Source organism: Lepidochelys kempii, chromosome 13, assembly GCF_965140285.1.
Source record: "Lepidochelys kempii isolate rLepKem1 chromosome 13, rLepKem1.hap1, whole genome shotgun sequence".
Taxonomy (NCBI): Eukaryota; Metazoa; Chordata; order Testudines; family Cheloniidae; genus Lepidochelys; species Lepidochelys kempii.
The window spans coordinates 18,888,839-18,907,182 of NC_136392.1; the positions used below are offsets into that span (position 1 = coordinate 18,888,839).

At 43.8% G+C, this 18,344-nt stretch overlaps 1 protein-coding gene across 8 annotated transcripts in view; it reads right to left on the bottom strand.

The window, feature by feature from the left end:
• Positions 1-890: 890 nt before the first annotated feature.
• Positions 891-18,344, bottom strand: part of EYA2 (EYA transcriptional coactivator and phosphatase 2) — a 154,983-nt gene continuing 137,529 nt past the window's right edge. For all 8 annotated transcript variants that reach the window (XM_073309539.2, XM_078848177.1, XM_073309535.2 and 5 more), the window contains 6 exons: positions 17,267-17,325; positions 13,299-13,459; positions 11,007-11,121; positions 10,256-10,377; positions 7,128-7,228; positions 891-1,650 (listed from right to left, as the gene is read on the bottom strand). In XM_073309539.2, the coding sequence (XP_073165640.2) occupies positions 1,570-1,650; positions 7,128-7,228; positions 10,256-10,377; positions 11,007-11,121; positions 13,299-13,459; positions 17,267-17,325 (639 nt within the window). In that variant the 3' untranslated portion in view covers positions 891-1,569. The remainder of the gene's footprint in view (positions 1,651-7,127; positions 7,229-10,255; positions 10,378-11,006; positions 11,122-13,298; positions 13,460-17,266; positions 17,326-18,344) is intronic.

The following is an 18,344-nucleotide window of genomic DNA, read 5'->3' on the forward strand; positions in this document are numbered from 1 at the left end:
GGAAATGCCCATTTAATATCTCCCATACCTCCTTCCTCTAAACCTTCCTCTGCTGTGAAATCTACATATTACTCCCATCTGGCATTGGGTAGGCAAGGGGCAAACCTTGACTTCTGTTGATCTGCTAAACTTTGTTTTATTGTTACTATCTCCTCCCAATCAGCATCCACCCAATTTGTCTGTTTTGTACACCAGTGGCGTCCTGTATGACATGTAGATTGTGGCCTCTCTGGGGTTGGGGTTGTTTTACTTATCATATGTCTGTAGAGTGCCTGGCTCCATGAAGTCCTGATCCTTGACTGGGGTTTCAAGGTGCTACTGTAATAGAAATAAATAATAATAAAATCTGTATAGAGAATTAGAGATTTATCCAAGCCCAGGGAGCCAAAATGTTTGACATTGAGGGTTGCCAAGGCAGCTCAGCAGGAGCTTGTAGGCTGAATCTAATTTGCATATGCATTTATTTACATAAATATTTTTGTCAAAAATAAATGTGCCGAGCTGTAATATTTGCTTGCACTTTATCTTCCCTTGATAGATGAACAGATGTTGTTTGCTGGCCAAGTTCTCTGGCACTTAACATTCAGGTGATTGTCTTTGCTCCTCACACTGCCATCACAGGGAGCTCCCACAGACTTTAATCTTTGCATCTCCAATTTAAGTTCTCCTAGTCCATCTCTAGCTCAGAGGGAAAGCAAGAATTCTACACATCTGCTAGGCCCAACAATGCATGGAGAGAAGAGAAGGCAGGTGTTCTATTTCCCCAAAATGTAAACGTAGTTTTATTTAATGCCTTTCATTCATCACAAGCTACTTCTCCCACCCACCGAAGAAAAGATGGCAGCATAAGGCACGGTTTAGACACATGCACAGTCCACATACCATCTAGATCAGATTTAAAAAACATAGCTATAATTCTTACCAACAGTCCCAAATGTCCTCAATACTAATGTACACAATATGATTGTCCACAGAGTTTATCGTGGAGAAAAGAACTATTAAATTAGAATTGTAGGACCCTCTGCCCTCCCCCCAAAAAGAAGATAAAAACAGATACAGAGCTTAATACCAGAGTAATAGGATTAGTTCATAAATTAAAAAAATACAAAAACCCCCAACTATTTCACTCTTATTTTCAGAAAGTCCCACATAATGTAATGAAGAGTCCAGTGAGCATGCCCAAAATTCCATACTGTGTCCTTTCCCCCCCTTTCAAAGCAAGAAAACTGACAAGTAGACCCAGGACTTCTAGTCTTTTGTGTGCTTCAAAGATATTCACATGGCAATAAAACAGTCAAGAGTCCAGTATCAGCTCTAAGAATCCATTTTAGCCATAAAACTGCAGGATCCCCACTGGGTGATTTGAAGGTTTTTCCCTCCATCCAATGGAAGAAGGATGTGATACATTGCTTTCCTGATGCAGATTCTTAAAGGCTTCCATACAATGGGTTCCCCTTGAAGAAAGATTACTGCAATTGTTGTAGGATCAGTTATATAAAATACCAAAGAATACGTTGAGCTGATGTCTCTCTGAGTGAAGCTTGCCCAGCGCTGAGGCATTGGGGTCTGCTACAAGTACTCAAGTTCCAGGGCGTGCCTGAGAGCCTCCAGGTCAGCATGACAGGAGATTCTCCAGAATGGCATGTTGTGCTGGAATGAAACCAAAATATATTTTTTAAACACAAGGATCAAAAGATCTTTCATAGTTTGCACCCTGAACAATGGAACGTTACACCCTTAGCCGTGAACTCACAATATTGCTACAGAGATAAAGGATCATCTTAGAAATTAAAAGAGGGGGGTTTGGTGTCCCCTCTGCAGTTATGTGTGTGTGCGTCTGTAGAGACTAAAGGCAAGTTTCTGGATGCCTGCAAAGATTTTGTATTGTTATACACGAAAAACTTTACTTCCCATTTTGCCATTGGGTTTAGTGTGAATGTTTCTAGAATACTAATGTTCTTGAAAACAAAATCTTGCTGCTCCTTCCTGATGCCTAAAATCTATTGCAATAGGTGCCTTAGCAACATGACAGACAAGTGCTATGAGATTCTGCACCCAGCTCTGCAATCCTTTCCTATAACACATGCTCCAGGCCATGAAAACTACCTTTGAGTTGCCACCTCCCCATAGACTAGGAAGTTATGCAATAAAATGAAGTTGTTTACATAATCAAAAGCATGAACCATAAAGCAGTTGGTTTTATAACAATTACAGTTCACTCTGCAGGAAAAACAAACCCCACAGCAATCCGTAGGTACATAGGAATTGCCATAATAGATCAGGCCGGGGTCCATCTAACCCACTACCAGCTGTTTTAGAGGAAGATGCAAGAAACCTTGCACCAGGCAGTTATAGGATAACCTCTTGGCATATACCAATGAAGTGCTCCTCGTGGACCAGGACCCAGGAGACCTGGCATAGGTGGAGACTTGCCAAGCCATCTATTCAGCAGCCTCCTCCACCCCAAGTCTACTGGGTCAAGAGCTCTGGCCTGATGGTTGGGGAGAGGTGCCAGACTGGCTTCCTCCCACTCGCGCACCAGATCATCCAATGGAGGTACGGGTCCACTGTTCTATCTTGATGTGTACCTGTCTGCCACTGATCCCTTCTCACTAGAGAATTGGATCGATCTGGAGGCCAGGGTGTCTGACCAGCTGTGGAGATGGACAGGGCTGCTCTGGTGCCTTTTCCTTTGAAGGAGACTCCAGTGCTTGTAGTTTGGCATGGAGCGTGCTCACATACATCTTCCTCCACTACCTCTGAGGGTGTCAAAATAACCAGCAGCAACTCTCTCTTCACCTGAGAGGTCTCCCTCCCGACCTCTTTGAGCTGCCAGTCTTTTATCAGGTCCTCCTCAGGTCCTGGAAGCTACTCTCAGCAGCCAGGTCTGCAGCGCACACTGAGGGGGGAAGATTTCCTAACAGACCCCTGCTATACAACCCACACCTTCATATGCAGGTAGTAGAGTCTCAGTGCACCAAAGAATGGTCCTGGCTGAGGACACCAGAATCTGAGACCTCCTGGACTACAGTAAAGAGGACTCTGCAACGCTTGGCTAGCACATGGGGTTGCCCACTCTGCATGTCCCCCCTAGTGTGCTCCAGAAGGAGCAGGCAGCCTTGCCCCCAGCTTCTCTCACCTTTCTCAAGCGAGTCTTGCAGGAAGGTACTCCCTGCCCACCCCTGGCCCTCTGGAGCTCATCATTGGCCTCTGCCCCACAAACCTCTCCAGTCCCCCCCCAACACAAACCACCTGAGTTGGCTGAATGACATCTACTGGGCCTGTCTCCAAACTGCACCGAGAAAACACCTGTACACACTTGTACTTCATACCATCTACTTCCTCGCCCTGACATCCTGCCCCAACTCCAACCAGTGGAGACCTGCTGTTCCACGGCCTACCAGAGGTATTAGTTGGTGGTTCCTTCATGGAGCTGTGAGCAGGGCCTTGTAGGTGGTGCAATTCATGGAATCTCCCAGCACCTGCCCTTTCTGCAAAGAGAGGAAGACCCTGGCACATGTCTATGTAACATGTCTCAAGTTGTAGCTCCTATTCTAGAACTGCCTTCTGAGGTTCTGGCTGCACTTCGCTCTCCCCCCTCCTCACTTATGCACACCCCATTCATGGCCCCATGAAGTCATGAGACCACCTCCTCCTGGCACTGGCTAAGATGGCCATCCATCACACCAGGAGGAGGAAGCTGGATGGGGGTTGCTCTGCAACTGTGAGGCCTACTTCTGATCCCTTGTTATGTCATGCCTCTGAGTGGAGGTCTTCTGGGTGGTATCCACTGACTCTTTAGACACTTTTGAGGCGCAGTGGGTGCTGTCGGGGGATTCTTGGCTTGGTGTGCCCTTCCGGTGCCCTGCTTTTTTAACCTTTGACTCTCACTCCGTTCCTGTTTTTTCATTTATTTGTCGTCTGGGTTCAGTGGTTGAAGGGGCAAACTTTAGTTCTGGGCAGGCTTAGGCCTGCCCATCCCACTACCCGTAATAGGTACAGGATAACCCATCCCCAAGGAAGCTTCCTCCTGACTCCCATTTGTCAGAGGTTGGCTTATGCCCTAAAGCATGAAAATCTGAATCCTTTTCCAAACCCCTTGATTATTTTTTAGTATTTACTATTATTACTCTAAATATGTTTGTTCTCCATACAATTATCTAAGTCCTCGCTGGTCCTTCTCTATTGAAATATCCCATTTAAAAATACAGTAGAACCTCAGAGTTATGAACTGATCAGTCAACCACACACCTCATTTGGAACCAGAGGTACACAATCAGGAAGCAGCAGAGATAAAAACATTAAAAGAAGGCAAATACGGTACAGTACACTACTGTGTTAAAAGTAAACTACTAAAAAAATAAAGGGAAAAGCAGCATTTTTTTTCTGCATAGTACAGTTTCAAAGCTGCATGAAGTCAATGTTCAGTTGTAAACTTTTGAAAGAACACTCATAACGTTTTGTTCAGAATTACAATATTTCCGAGTTACGAACAATCTCCATTCGCAAGGTCTTCGTAATTCTGAGGTTCTACTGGATTCAGCTAAAATGATGTGACCTTCTTGCAGTCACCTTATTTTATTATGTCTCATTTAAAATAATGGAAACTATGCTTATGCTCTTTTGAAAGCCAGATTTATGTTTCCAAAAGAAAAAAATGCCAACTATTTGTGGGTGCCAGTAAACAAGTGATGTTCAAACACCAGGTGGGTCTGGTTAATATTCTGATAACTCTGTAGGTACAGTTTTGACAGTTGCGACCTGTGTTTAGTATTCTCTGTAGTTTTTATGGTCACTTCAGTTGAAAGGGGTGAATCTCAGAAGATCTGGAAGTTACATTCAGATCTTTATCCAAACTTCTTTGATTTGCTCTGTGTGGCTGAAGGTTTGAGTCGGTCCTTTTCTTAGCCAAACCAGTTCACTCATCCTAAGTTTGTACCAAAGACTGAGGCCTGGTCTACATGCACATTTTGTATAATGTGGTGAATACTGGTTTAATGGGCATACTGATATAATGATGTCAGTTAATGCCAAAATAGTGATACCGCTACAGTCCCCAGCTTGGGTTATAGAAGTATGAGCCTGCCTTAACTGGTTTAGCTTACTCCCCTTCCCATATAGGAATAAGTTTAACTGTGTCACTAAGGGGATTGGACCACTTTAACTGCACCCATACAGATAAAGCGGTCCAACTTGTGTGTCTAGCTAAAGCCTTCATCTGGTTTCTTAACATTACACATTCTCATTTCCCAAGCAGACAAAATAGTTGAAGGAAGAGGATCCTTCCTAGGGCTACTACCTGCTTAGGACACTGTAGTGAAACCAGATGTTCATTTTACATGGTGTCTATTTACACTCCTCTCTACTTAAATACAGTTCAAGCTCCTCTCTGCTATGTTGCCTATCAGTAAAAAAAAAAATCTTCCCTTGATGCTATTTATCACTTTGTTTGTTCACTACACACAGCAAGCAAACACAGGGGCATCTGAAGTGACTACAATGCATTGCTCTGCAATTTCACTTTATAGGGGAAAAGTTATTTCCTCTCCCCCTCCCTCAGACCCCTGGTGGATATAAAATCCCTTCCACTTAAATTATCTACCTTCCTTTCTTTAAAAAGAGGAAAACTTGGACACTCAGCCACACCTGCTGTTCAGCTCTTGCAGATTTATCATTTGTGGATAGGTGAAGAAAAACGACTCACTAAAACTGAGATATTATCAGTGCTGCCAGCAAAACAGTGAAAGGCTCTCTGCCCACCCCGTTTTTTGTATAAAGTCAGGTGTGTAGCTAGCAGCCCTGACTAATGATTGTCATCAATCAAAGGCTGTGACAGCTCCAGCAAAGAATGTGTTCTCCTAATGGGAGAGTTGATTAAACTAGGAGACACTAGCAAGAGGCCTCTTGAAACCCTGCCTGTAGAAGGCTGCTGAACCTTCCTGTTGCTTCATACTCCCATGGAGCCTGGCAGCCTTTGATGCAGTCATGTGCACTGACCCACTACCTTTGAAGTCTAGTGCAGGGCTGTCAAAAGGGCAGGCTATTATCACTTCACTTTCAGTCCATGCATTTTGGGTTCTTCATGGAGGGATTCTTAACCCTTAAGGAACCAGCTAAACACCTGGAATCTGGCTAATTTCCAGAGTTTTTTTTGTTGGTGACAGGAATTGATGTGCCATGGTGGAAAAGGTTTTCTGGCTGCTTCAAGGCAGGACTGGGTTGAGACCCTGGGGACAGAGCAAGTGCTGACCCACCTTGTACCTGCTGGGATCCCCTCCTCCCTGAGCCTGTGCTTCCAATGTGAACAGCCTCGCCTGGCTGCTGCTTCCTCATTCAGCCTAGGAACCAGCCAGGGAAAGTTGGGTTACATAGGATGGTCATGCATGGAGCACAAGAGTCTTAGATGGAGCTGCAGGGGGAAGCAGGAAGACACCCTGAAAAAGATGTGATCTAATGGTGTTTCTGGCCATGTTGAAACCAAAACAGTGGCATTTTTCCCATCACGTTTCTACCCCACAGAAAGTTCAGGACACCTCCTGACTCAGGGGTTCTTCTCTGAACTGTTCAGGGACTCCAACCTCCACTAACAGCCAGAAACCCTCAGAGGCAGTAATCCAAAGATTTGCAGTTTGATTTCCCTTGTCTGTCAACAGCTCCACCATCCTCACCCAAACTTACACAGCCTTAGTGAGTGGCATCCATGACTCTTCCCCCCTGTGCCCGAAGTTTCTGACTATGCCCTGCCATATTTTCTTATTTATCTTAGTTTTTTTCTACTGTGAAAGTCACTGTAGTATCCTCAGCCTCACCTCCAAATCTATCCTTCCTCATCACCATAAACCTGGCATGTGTCTAATGCCATCTTTATTAATCAGGAACTGTTCCTGGAACATGTAATAGAAACTAGCAGTGCTTGAGACCACCTGAAAGGCTGCAATGGTTGCCAGGGCTATGGAAGTGGGATTTGCAGTAGGAAATTGCTCAGGATGCTGTGAGGATTTGCAAACGGGGGAAAGAGCCTAGCTGTAAACAACGTGGAGGGGAAGAAGTTTCATTTAATGCTTAGTTAAATAAAGAGCCATTGAACTGAAAACTCGAAGAACCCGGAATTGTACATACAACTGTACCTTTTTTGCTCCTTGTTCCTCTTCAACACCATCTCCTATTACAACATACACGGCTTTCCTTCCAAACCTCTGCATTATCCGTTCAAAACAGCTCTCTTTCCCTGAGCAACAAAAAAGAAAATGTGTTAGTTATCTAAGAGAACTGGGCAGTCGGGCTTTGAGGGCTGGGACAGGGCCTGATTTAATTTGTTTCTTTGTATTTGTAATCTGGTTCTCAAATTAAGATTTAGGCAACATTCTCTGAGTTGCCATTACACAAGTTGCAGCACCTTCTTTACCCACCTAGTGTTGCCAGCTCCCTTGTGTTTACAACAAGTCTTGTGATTTTTGGTGTATTTCTTAAAGCCCCTGCTGCTGGAGACATGCGATTCTCTGAGAATCTCAGGGCTTGTCTATACAGTGAGGTTATGTGCACTACGGGGGGGGGGGTGATTTCTAAAGTGCACTAACATGTTTTGCATTAATTGGTCTGTACAGACCATGCTGGTGTGCACTAAAGCTTCCATAGTGCACATTAATATATCTGTACTATGTTAAAGTGCACTAGGGAATCTTTAGTGCACACCAGCAGGGTGTACACAAATCAATTAATGCACAACATGTTAGTCCACTTTAGAAATCACACCCCTGCCTCCCTGTAGTGCACATTACCCCACCATGAAGACAAGTCCTCAGCTTTAATTTTAAAAATAAAGTTTCTAGTGCTCATGGTTGCAGAGAAAAGCTTGAAAATCTGAACCAAAAAGGCTCAAACATTAGACTGCAAATAAAAATAACCCAACATTTATCATTTTTAAGTCTCTTGATTTTTAAACCAATTTAGTGTTTTGTGAATACTTGGTGTTGGCAACATGGCAAACATGCTTTAGGGTTTAAGTCCAACAACCTAGGACAACTGTGAGCTATCCAGTAGGGCTGGCCAAAAAATTTCCACCTAAACTTTCTACTACACAGAATTTTTCATGAAAAATATCTGCTTTCTGCAGAAACATTTCAATTTTTGTCAAAAAGTATTCACCCAAAAAACTTTCAGCTTTTGATCATAATTTTTTTTTAAATTAACACTTTTTTGTTTGTTTGGGGTTTTTAATTGTTGTTGACATTTTCTACTTTCAGCCTTCCTTGCAAGCTAGTGCTGTTGGGGTGGGACAGAAATGTCATTTTGAGGGAGTGCAAGAATCTAAGAGGTGCTAGCCACAAGGGTATGTCAGAGTTTCAGGGAGCTTCTGGGTATCTATGCACCACAATATAAAAATAATTAATAATATCACAAAAGGGCAAGAAGAAGGGATGTACAGCCTCTGGAGGAGGTTAGGGATTTTTGGATATTAGGCCTTGTGTAGTTCTTTTTGGCTGGATGGTAGTGTGGAGTTGTGAGAAGCTGAAATTCACATTCTTATCCATATTTTTATCCACAAAGGGAAAGCAAATTGGACCATCTGGTCATTCCTGATATGGCAATATGATATACTAGTGCTGCTTAACATACATTTACAAAACAAATTAGAAACATTAATCTTCACAGCACCATGGGAAGTAAAGAATGATCATCACCTCTTTACATACAGGGAAACAGGGACCCCCAGAGATTAAGGCCAACATTCTCAAACTTTTTTAAAAATTTTAAAAGTTTTAATTTAATTGATCTGGCCACGGTCACACAGTGAGTCACAATGGCAGAGAGAGGATGAGATCTTGGGAGTTCCTGGTTCTTAGTCACATACTCAGAACACTAGACCATCCTGCTTTCTCTATAATCTCTGCATCTTTTTACTGCTGGTCACTGTAAGAATGTCCTCACCAGACTCCTGACCAAAACTTTGGAACAATCAAAGAAGTCTCCCCCCAGAAAATCCATCACAGGTTTTATATTGAGCCTGGTGTATGCAGGGGGAGTTTAGTGGGTACAGCAGGTATACTAGTGTGGTGCAGATGTGATCCATGAAATTCATAGTTTTGTATCTCAGCACTGAGTCCATATGCTTTGATTTAAAGGAGCTCCCAGTCAGCTATCACACAACATTAAATATTCTATTCTGCACCTTCAGAGCTTCTCTTTATTTTATTTATAGGCATTTCTTTTGGTGCTCACCAAGTGTCTCAGCCTTACAAACAATAAGCTTAAATGTCCAGCACTGCTGTGAGGTAGGTGAGTATTATTAGCCCCAGTTTAGCGATGGGAAGCTGAACCACAGAAAGCCTAAGTGACTTGCCCTGGATCATACAGAAATTCTATGGTAGAGTCAGAAATTGAGCCCAGATCTCCTGTTTCTCAGTCCAATGCCTGAACCAAAAGACCATCATCCTTCCTTCCTTCGGCCCTGTGTACATTCAAAGATTGTAACCAGGTATAGCTGTAAACCTGGTCGTGTTAGCAAACAAGATTGTTAATACCTGTTAGGTTTCAGAGTAACAGCCGTGTTAGTCTGTATTCGCAAAAAAGAAAAGGAGTACTTGTGGCACCTTAGAGACTAACCAATTTATTTGAGCATGAGCTTTCGTGAGCTACAGCTCACTTCATCCGTGAGCTGTAGCTCACGAAAGCTCATGCTCAAATAAATTAGCTCACGAAAGCTCATGCTCAAATAAATTGGTTAGTCTCTAAGGTGCCACAAGTACTCCTTTTCTTTTTGCGAATACCTGTTATCAATCACAGCACATAACCATGGCTTTTCTATCTTGATTCACGGTTGCTTTTCTGTAACTGGTCCAGTTCACTGTCCAGCCCAGCCCCCCAGTGTAAACAGGTCCTTTAGCCATGTTTATGTAACAGGTTCGATTAGCATTCCTTCCTCTCAGATATGTGAGATAGGGTGTTCCAGAACATATGGCCCACAGGCTGCTAATGCTGTTGGGCGTGCATGTCTCCTAGGCACTGTATCGCCTACTGAGGTACTGTGGGAGAGCTACCTTGATTCTTCCTATGCTGCACTGATACAAACATGGGCAGTTAGTATGTTAGATGTGGAGGCACCAACAGGAGGATCATGTGATTCTATTGTGAATAAAGCTGCTGCAGGAACACAATTCAACCGTGCTTGCTGTAAGTGGGTCAGATGCGAGGGCCACAACCTGGTCACAAACAGCCAATTGCACTTTAGACGAGGCCTTAGCTGCATTGCTCTTACCTGTCTTTGTTGCACTATAGATGTTTTCAATGGGGAAGACTGTGCCCAGTCCATATAGCAGCACTTTAGCAAGAGCTGGTATGAGCTGAGTTGTGGTGACCAACACGTTTACACAGTTGGACCTAGAAAACAAAGTGGTTAGTTGAAATTGCAGTGAGTGAGGCAATCTGTGTCCTTTTCTCCTGATAGCCTCTGAGCTGGGAGCACAGGGCAGGAGACAACCCGAAAAAGCTCCGGAGAAGTTGGTGACTATGTGATGGAAGGTGACTGAGGTTTTTTGTACACTCTCTTTATGAATTTATGAGAAATGAAATAATTTAAAACAAACCAGTGACAGTGACAAAGACAGAGACTTTGCATATCGCAACCAACCACGAAGGTGCTTTAAATGGTGGTAAATCTCCAATGTCATTTACACTGTGTCCCTTGGGTGAACTAAGTCAGGGCTAGTAGTGCTTCTATTTCCCCTTACTTGCAAATCTGTTTAGTACCTTCCTGGGAATGCTACAAATGAGATATCCAGCAGCAAGGCAGGAAAACCAGCTGATTTTCTTTTGTTTGGTCCTTTGTATCAGATTGAGCTCACCCCTACCCTGGATAATACAAATCTGGAAAACATGTGCAGATGGGCCTCCCACATATTTGGCCAGCAAAATCCTATAAACGTGCCCTGGTTTGTTTGGAGGAAAAGAAGAGAAGCAAAAGAAACTCTTGGATCTCATATGTAGGTGATTCCTTAAGCTGTTCTTACCGGGAATGTATCAAATTCAGAGCCTTGAGAGCATGAGTGAGCCAGAGATCAGTCAGAGCTTCCAGTTCTGCTCTTAACTGAAGCCAGGTTTCTCTCTTAGGAGCTCCTATTAAACCTGCAAGCAGGGAAATTAAGCAACATTATTTGTAGCTGCACGGAAAGGGAATGACTTGCACAGCTTAGTACACAGTACACTAAATGGCCTCCTGCTCTCTCCTGGCCATGTTTGAATCCTATCCTACCTCAGTCGAGCTGCTCCTCTTTCATTCCTAGTGGAGACTTCTTTTAATCCTGCTGCTATAGAGTGTATCAAGGCTCTGCCCTGAGTCACCTTCCCTTCTCCCTCTGGAACCTGCTGCTAGCATTCTTTTTGGACATCGCTTCAAAGTAGATGATGCCCTGAATGCTCCCAATATTTCTCACTCCTATTCATCCACTTCCCTCATTCCGCCTCCTGTCTTGACCCCAGTCTCTTTTGCAGAAGTCACAGTTGAGGGACTTTAATCTGTCACTGGTCTCTGCTTCAACCCACTGAACCTCTAGATGGCTGCTGTGCAAAGTGTTTCACGACTAAGGCCCTGTTGTATGGAGAAACCTTCTCTGAAATACATTAACTGGTGTGGTAGTTAGCACTGGCATTTTAGCCAGTATTTTGCTCAGCTCCGTCTCAGTAGTTAGCAATTTGCATGGCTCAGTTAGAATACTTTTCTGAAATTTCCCATAGAGTTTATGTACAAACTAAGCAATAATGATTGAGGCACCGGGCATTTCCTGAGAATTAACGACCAGTGCGGAGGAGATAGAGGTCAGAGCAGAAGCAGAAGACTGTTGGGTCCTGCTGGTCATTAATCCCCCTGAAAATCTGTTCACAAGGTCGTTATTCCTAGTATATATGGGAAGTAAAAGGCAAATATTTAAAATACCTTTAGGAATATTATTATTTTTGGTTATATGTTATTCTGGCTCTAGCTCTGGGACACCTGTGCTGACAAAATCCCACCCCAGCCTAAGAGAGAAACTAGCTTAGCTAAATTGGATGCTGTGAGATCAAGGAGGCTAGAACATCCCATTGTCTTGTGATATCGTTTTGATGGGATGTGGGATAGGGAACTGTGACTCAGGAATACTCTTTCCTTCCATATACACAAGAGCTCATCTATGCATTCCTCTGTGTGAGACTCGAGATATTGGTTTTAGGTTGTTTGAAGGGTGCGTGTGTGTGTTTTATTTATTGTATGTTTGGGGAGGTGATGAACGTAATGTTTTCTGCACCAGCTCTGGTGATAATTTATTGGGTCACACAGCTTTCTTTTGGCAAAGATATGTGGTTTTAATTGTATTTGTTAGGGATCCCATGGACTTTGGAGATGGGGTGCCCTTTAACGAGGTGCACAAATATCAGCGTGAATGAAATGTATATTTTAAAAATATTTGTTTTTTTTATTAACCTATTGCCAGGTTCATCACATGGATAGGGAATTAGTGCCTAGACCATTATTATTTGAGTGCTGAGTGTGCTAGGCTCTGTACAATAGAGAACAGAAATTAGCCACTCCTGAAAGACCTTACAATAATTTCTGAGCCTCATTTAGAGTAGACATAAGGCTCTTGAAGCAGGGCTTGATTTCTCCTCTCGTGTACAGGGGAACAGGCATGGGGAACACAGAACTTTACAGAGCCCTCTTAGGAGCAGTAATATTTCATTTCCTGCTAATTAGAGATAGACCTGAACTACAACCTCTTGTCTGATCAACTCCTGACCTTGAGAAGGGTGTGTAAAATCTAGATCCAGATTTTGTAGCTTGGTCCACTATCTCTAATGCCTTTCCCGGGACCTCAGAGCACTTGGCAAAAGCTAACCAAGCCTCACAACACATCCATGTGAGCTAGGTATTAGCCCCAGTCTGCACATGGGAAAACTCTGGTGTAGACAGGCTGCAACTTACCCATCCTGTTACAATGTGTCAGAGATGGGAATAGGGTACAGGAGCAGTCTTGATTCCCTTGCTCTAACAATTAGACTGCATTTCTCCCTATAACAAATGAGTTTGCGCCTTGTTTTTGGAGTGCCTGGCTATTCTGTCATGACCATTGTTATTTAAGGATAACACTGCTTAATTCTGCTGAAACACTTGCCTAGCAGTTCAGTTCTCCAAAGATCAAGGTACACTGCTCGCTATAGTACCTAAGTACACTGCTTGCTATACACCTACCTTGTAGTGTTTATCCTGCTGAACAGAGAGAGTTTTTATGAAAGATGAAAGAGGCCATTCCCTTGCTGGAGACACTCACCTCCTACATTGTTTTTGTAGGTATTGTACATCTCTTTCACCCGCCGGTAGCGGAATGCTAATTTCCTCATCCAGTCAACTCCCCCGTGAACTCCAGAGCCCAGACACAGATTTGCACCGGCAGTTGAACTGTGAAAGCCATCTGCTGAGAAGTTATATGTGCTGGTGGGGGGGAAGCAGGGGAAAGAGGAGGAGGAAGAAACAGGAAAGAGTGTTAGTGCAATTATATAATACAAGGTTCCTTCCAACAGGGTGTGGAAACAAGTGAAGGGGGCAGAGGAAGAGGGACACCAGATGTTGCTGGAGAGTAATGGAGGCAGCTGGTAAAGCACAGGGGGAGGAGGAATAAATCTCTTCTTGCCCCTACCAGTGTTTCTGCTAATACCTATCAATTTGTGGTGTGCTAATTTATTTGTTGGGCTAAATCTTCAGTCAATTTTCATTACCACTCCTGCTGAATTTGTGGGTACACCTATTTGCATGCACAACTCTTCCCCCAGCCCTCCAACACATACTTATAAAAGCAAATTAGGCAGACTGACAATTTTTTATACAAATGCGGGTATGTAATTGCATGTGCATTTTACACACAATTGTGCATCTGACGGTGTTAAACATCTGGCGCGATAATGACAGATATGTACAATAAAAGATATGGTTTTCCATGTGCAACTGGATACAACTACTGATCCTATAGGGGGATTAATGGGGTAAACATTTTGGCCCATTCATTTTGACAAGAAAAACCTATTTTCAGGCATGAGGAACCAACAAGATTGCCAGAGGTGTGGAGCCCAGCGCTGCTCCCCTATCTTCACGTGTCTAGTTTCTACACATCTCTGAAAACAATGAGGAATTTATGGGGCACAAATGGTGAAATGCCTTCTCATGAAGACATCATACATGTTGGTTACTACCACGCATTCATTGTGAGAGTCTTAGAACTACCTTAAACACAGAGAAAAACAGGACTGTCCTCTACATGAAAATCACAACTGGGCACCGAATCACTACGCATGCCTGGCTTACTGAAACACAGCTGCTAATGCAACTATCTGTCTGCATAAATACTCAAATCCTAAAGAAGGTAATTCTGATGTAGACCTTTCCGATTGTTTGGCATTGTATGTTAATACCGGGCTTTGAGCCTGTTTTAGAACAAGAAAAGAATTAACAGTGGAAGGAAAGGGCAGTGACTGCTTACAACATGGTCATAAACATTCTGCACCAAAATCCCTTTTATGCTGCCCAAGCAGAGCCCAGAAGAAGAGAATAAAATGGATATGGCATATAGGAAAGATGACAAAGGCTTTGTCTATGAAGGAAGTTAAGTCAAATCAACTAAAGGTGAGAATTTAAAGCAGGTTAAACTCCTGTGTGGATGCTCTCATTCAGAAATAAAGTGACATTTTATTTCAATTTAGCTTAATTCACTTCCCAAAATTATTTTGGCTTAATTTCCCTAAGCATATGAGAAGTTTTTGAAAAGCAACAGAGATCTTTTGGGCTGGGGCTTGTTGCAGGATGAAAAGAGATGCTGTTAGCAGATTGCTTTCCCACATACTCTCAGAACAGGATTATTTGCACTAATTTACTTAAGGTAAAATCCAGTTTATCATTTATATATGTCTGCACTCACACCTGGATTTGCTGTGTAGTAGAGTCTGCTTACAGACTAATAAAACAGCCTGAAAGTCTCCCATTCTTTCAATGCTTTGCAAAGCACAAACTACAATCCTAAATGACGTGAGACCTCCTCGCCAGGGCCGGATTACTTTAGGAGCTTTAGGGGCTGCAGCTCAGGGCCTCGGGCTAAGGGGGGCCCTGCAGGCCCACAGGTCAGATGCGGCCCGCTGCTTCTTTTCATCCAGCCTGCGGCAAGTCTCACCAGACATCAGTCCCTGAGCCTCAACGCCTCCCCTGGGGCTAGCGCCACAAGCGCCAGCTCGCTGATGTGCCCCTGTGGCCCCTAGGCGAGGGCATTCAGGGAATCTCTGCACACTGCCCCCACTCCCAGCGCCGGCTCCACAGCTCCCATTGGCCAGGGACCGTGGCCAATGGGAGCTGTGGGGCAGCGCTTGCAGGCATGGGTAGCATGCACCGTGCAGAGCGGCCTGGTCCCTCTGCCTAGGGGCTGGACGTGTCGGCCACCTTGGGGAGAAGAGCAGCGCAGAGCCAGGGCAGGCAAGAATCCTGCCTTAGCCTTGCTGCGCCGTCAACCAGGAGCTACCTGAGGTAAGCGCCTCCCAGCCAGAGCCTGCACCCCATCCCCCCCCTCCTGTACCCCAAGCTCCTACCCCAGCCCAAAGCCCCTCCTGCACCCAAATTCACTCCCAGACCCCGCGCCCCCTCCTGTGCCCAAACTCCCACCCAGAGCGCACACCCTGAACCTCCTGCTGCATCCCAATCTCCCTTGTCACAGCCCTGGCCCCACCCCAGAGCCCACCCCTACATCTGGAGCTGCACCCCCTCCCACATCCCAATCCCCTTCCCCAGCCCTGAGCCCACTCCTGCACTCCAAACGCCCAGGGACCCCAGAAAATCTAATAGCACCTGGCCCACAGGAGAGTTAATCTGGCCCTGCTCCTCTGAGTGAAGCTTTTCTGTGTGGGGAAAACTGCCTTTCCTATGAGGCTTCCACAGTACTCTGTACTGAGTAGCTACATCCATTTATCATACAAACAATCCATTGGAAAACAACTGAGTGTAAGCACAGGTCCCGGTTACCACACAATGTAGGTGAACAACTGCACACCCAATTTGTACACACAATTACTGTGAATGTACATGCACACTTGGCAAATGCACATGCAAATTTATTGTGTGCATGATTACCTGATTTACACAGTATTGGTGTTTGCAAATCTGGAGTAATATTTCCATGACAAAGCCAATTTTTATTGGTCTACCTGCCATTCACAATGTAAGATTGCTGGACACTAACAATCACTCCTTTAAATCAAAGAAGACATTTTATTGTGACACTGAGTTCTGGCTGTACCATTTTGTGCTCTGTGATGGGTGACAGATAAGCCTAAATTGCAGGGTTGTTTCCCTGAGGAATATGTCTAACACCATCATGAGTTTCTGGTAGCATTGATCAAAGGTACCACTTTTTTGGGAATACTATTCAGTGCAGCATGAGTCTAAAACGCAGGACTAAATTTTCAAAGTACTGCACAGTTCTTAGCCATGAAGTTCATGTCGGGCGTAATCAATGCTGTGACCATGGAGTTGTCAACATATCCCACATAAAGAAATGTCACGTGGAAAATAAGTAGCTGGGATGCATAGCTGTTACAATCAGAGGACAATGCATTGAGGCAATTAATTCTCAAATTATATAGCAAGTAGAATAGGGTGATGTGTTAATAGTACAGTTGCCAGAGTAACCTTGAGATCTTACAATAAATAACAATACTCTAACCAGGAGTCAATTCCAGTGGAAAATATGATAATTATATTGTAACCCATAACCATACAATTTCCTTTTAATACCACAGAATATGGGGATACATATAGGACCGTCAGCTGCAAAAGTGGGAACTCTCCCATTAGTTTTGGCAAAACTCCTGGGAATTCTGGGCCTGAGTTTCATACAGTCCAGACACAACACTGCACAAGTCTAAGGCTCAAGAATGGTTTTGAAATGGTTTGGTCCAATCTACGTTGGCTGGCCAAACCATATTTGAAACTGGTGTAGCTGAGCTGAGTTCAACCCATTTTCAAACTTGTTTTCCAGTATTGTTTAAAGCTTAATACGGACAGGGCGTGAGAGTAAGGCCTGGGCATATTAGTGTGGGAAAGAGGAGTTTTGTGCTCCCATGCGTTGATGAATGCAAGGAGTATGGAAGGGGAAAACAGCAAGATCAAGAATGTTATTTATATTATACCATTGCTCATCCTCAAGCCATTTCCAAGGAACTGTGGAATGTTTGAGCTGGAGATTCCAGTCCAGAGATTACCTACCTTAGATCTTGTCCATTGTCATCTGATGATACATCATCTATGTGTATTTGGTCACAATCCTGCAAAGCATAAACAAACGAAAACAAAAAAACCCAAATGAGTCAGAAAATGACATTGCCTTGGAATAACAAATTTGAAGGAAGAATTTTATCATTGAATAATCATAGAATCATAGGACTGGAAGGGACCTCAAGAGGTCATCTAGTCCAGTCCCTGCACTCATGGAAGGACTAAGTATCATGAAGTGAAAAACACATTAAGGGCAGATATTAAGGTAAAATCAGGTCCCCCATGTATTGCTAATACTTTCAACAAATTCCAGTCAATTAATTAGATTATAAGCCAATTTCAGATGCTGCTTGGCCACAACATGAATAGAATTACTGTGCATAAGCAAGAACTGTCTGAGATCACAATAGTTCTTGAATTGCACATTAAGGTGCTTCCTGGTCATACAGAAATGCGTAAAGCTCATGCAAAGGAACTTGTTTGTCTCTTGACCAGTAAAACAGAGAAACATTAGTAGTTTACATGCATTGTGTGGTATCAGAATCAGCAGCCTTCCCCCCTTAAAGAGCATTACTGTACCAGTAAGAAAAGGAGTACTTGTGGCACCTTAGAAACTAACAAATTTATTTGAGCATAAGCTTTCGTGAGCTACAGATCACTTCATCGGGGGGGGGGGGGGAGGAAGAGAGGGGAGGAGAGGGGAGGGGAGGGGGAAACCTTTTGTAGTGATAATCAAGGTGGGCCATTTCCAGCAGTTGACAAGAACATCTGAGGAACAGTGGGGGGCGGGGAGGGAAATAGTTTTACTTTGTGTAATTACCCATCCACTCCCAGTCTTGTCTACAGCCAAGCTCTACGATACAATCGCATTTGCTCCAACCCCTCACACAGAGACAAACACCTACAAGATCTGTATCAAGCATTCTTACAACTACAATACCCACCTGCTGAAGTGAAGAAACATATTGACAGAGCCAGAAGAGTAGCCAGAAGTTACCTACTACAGGACAGGCCCAACAAAGAAAATAACAGAACGCCACTAGCCATCACCTTCAGCCCCCAACTAAAA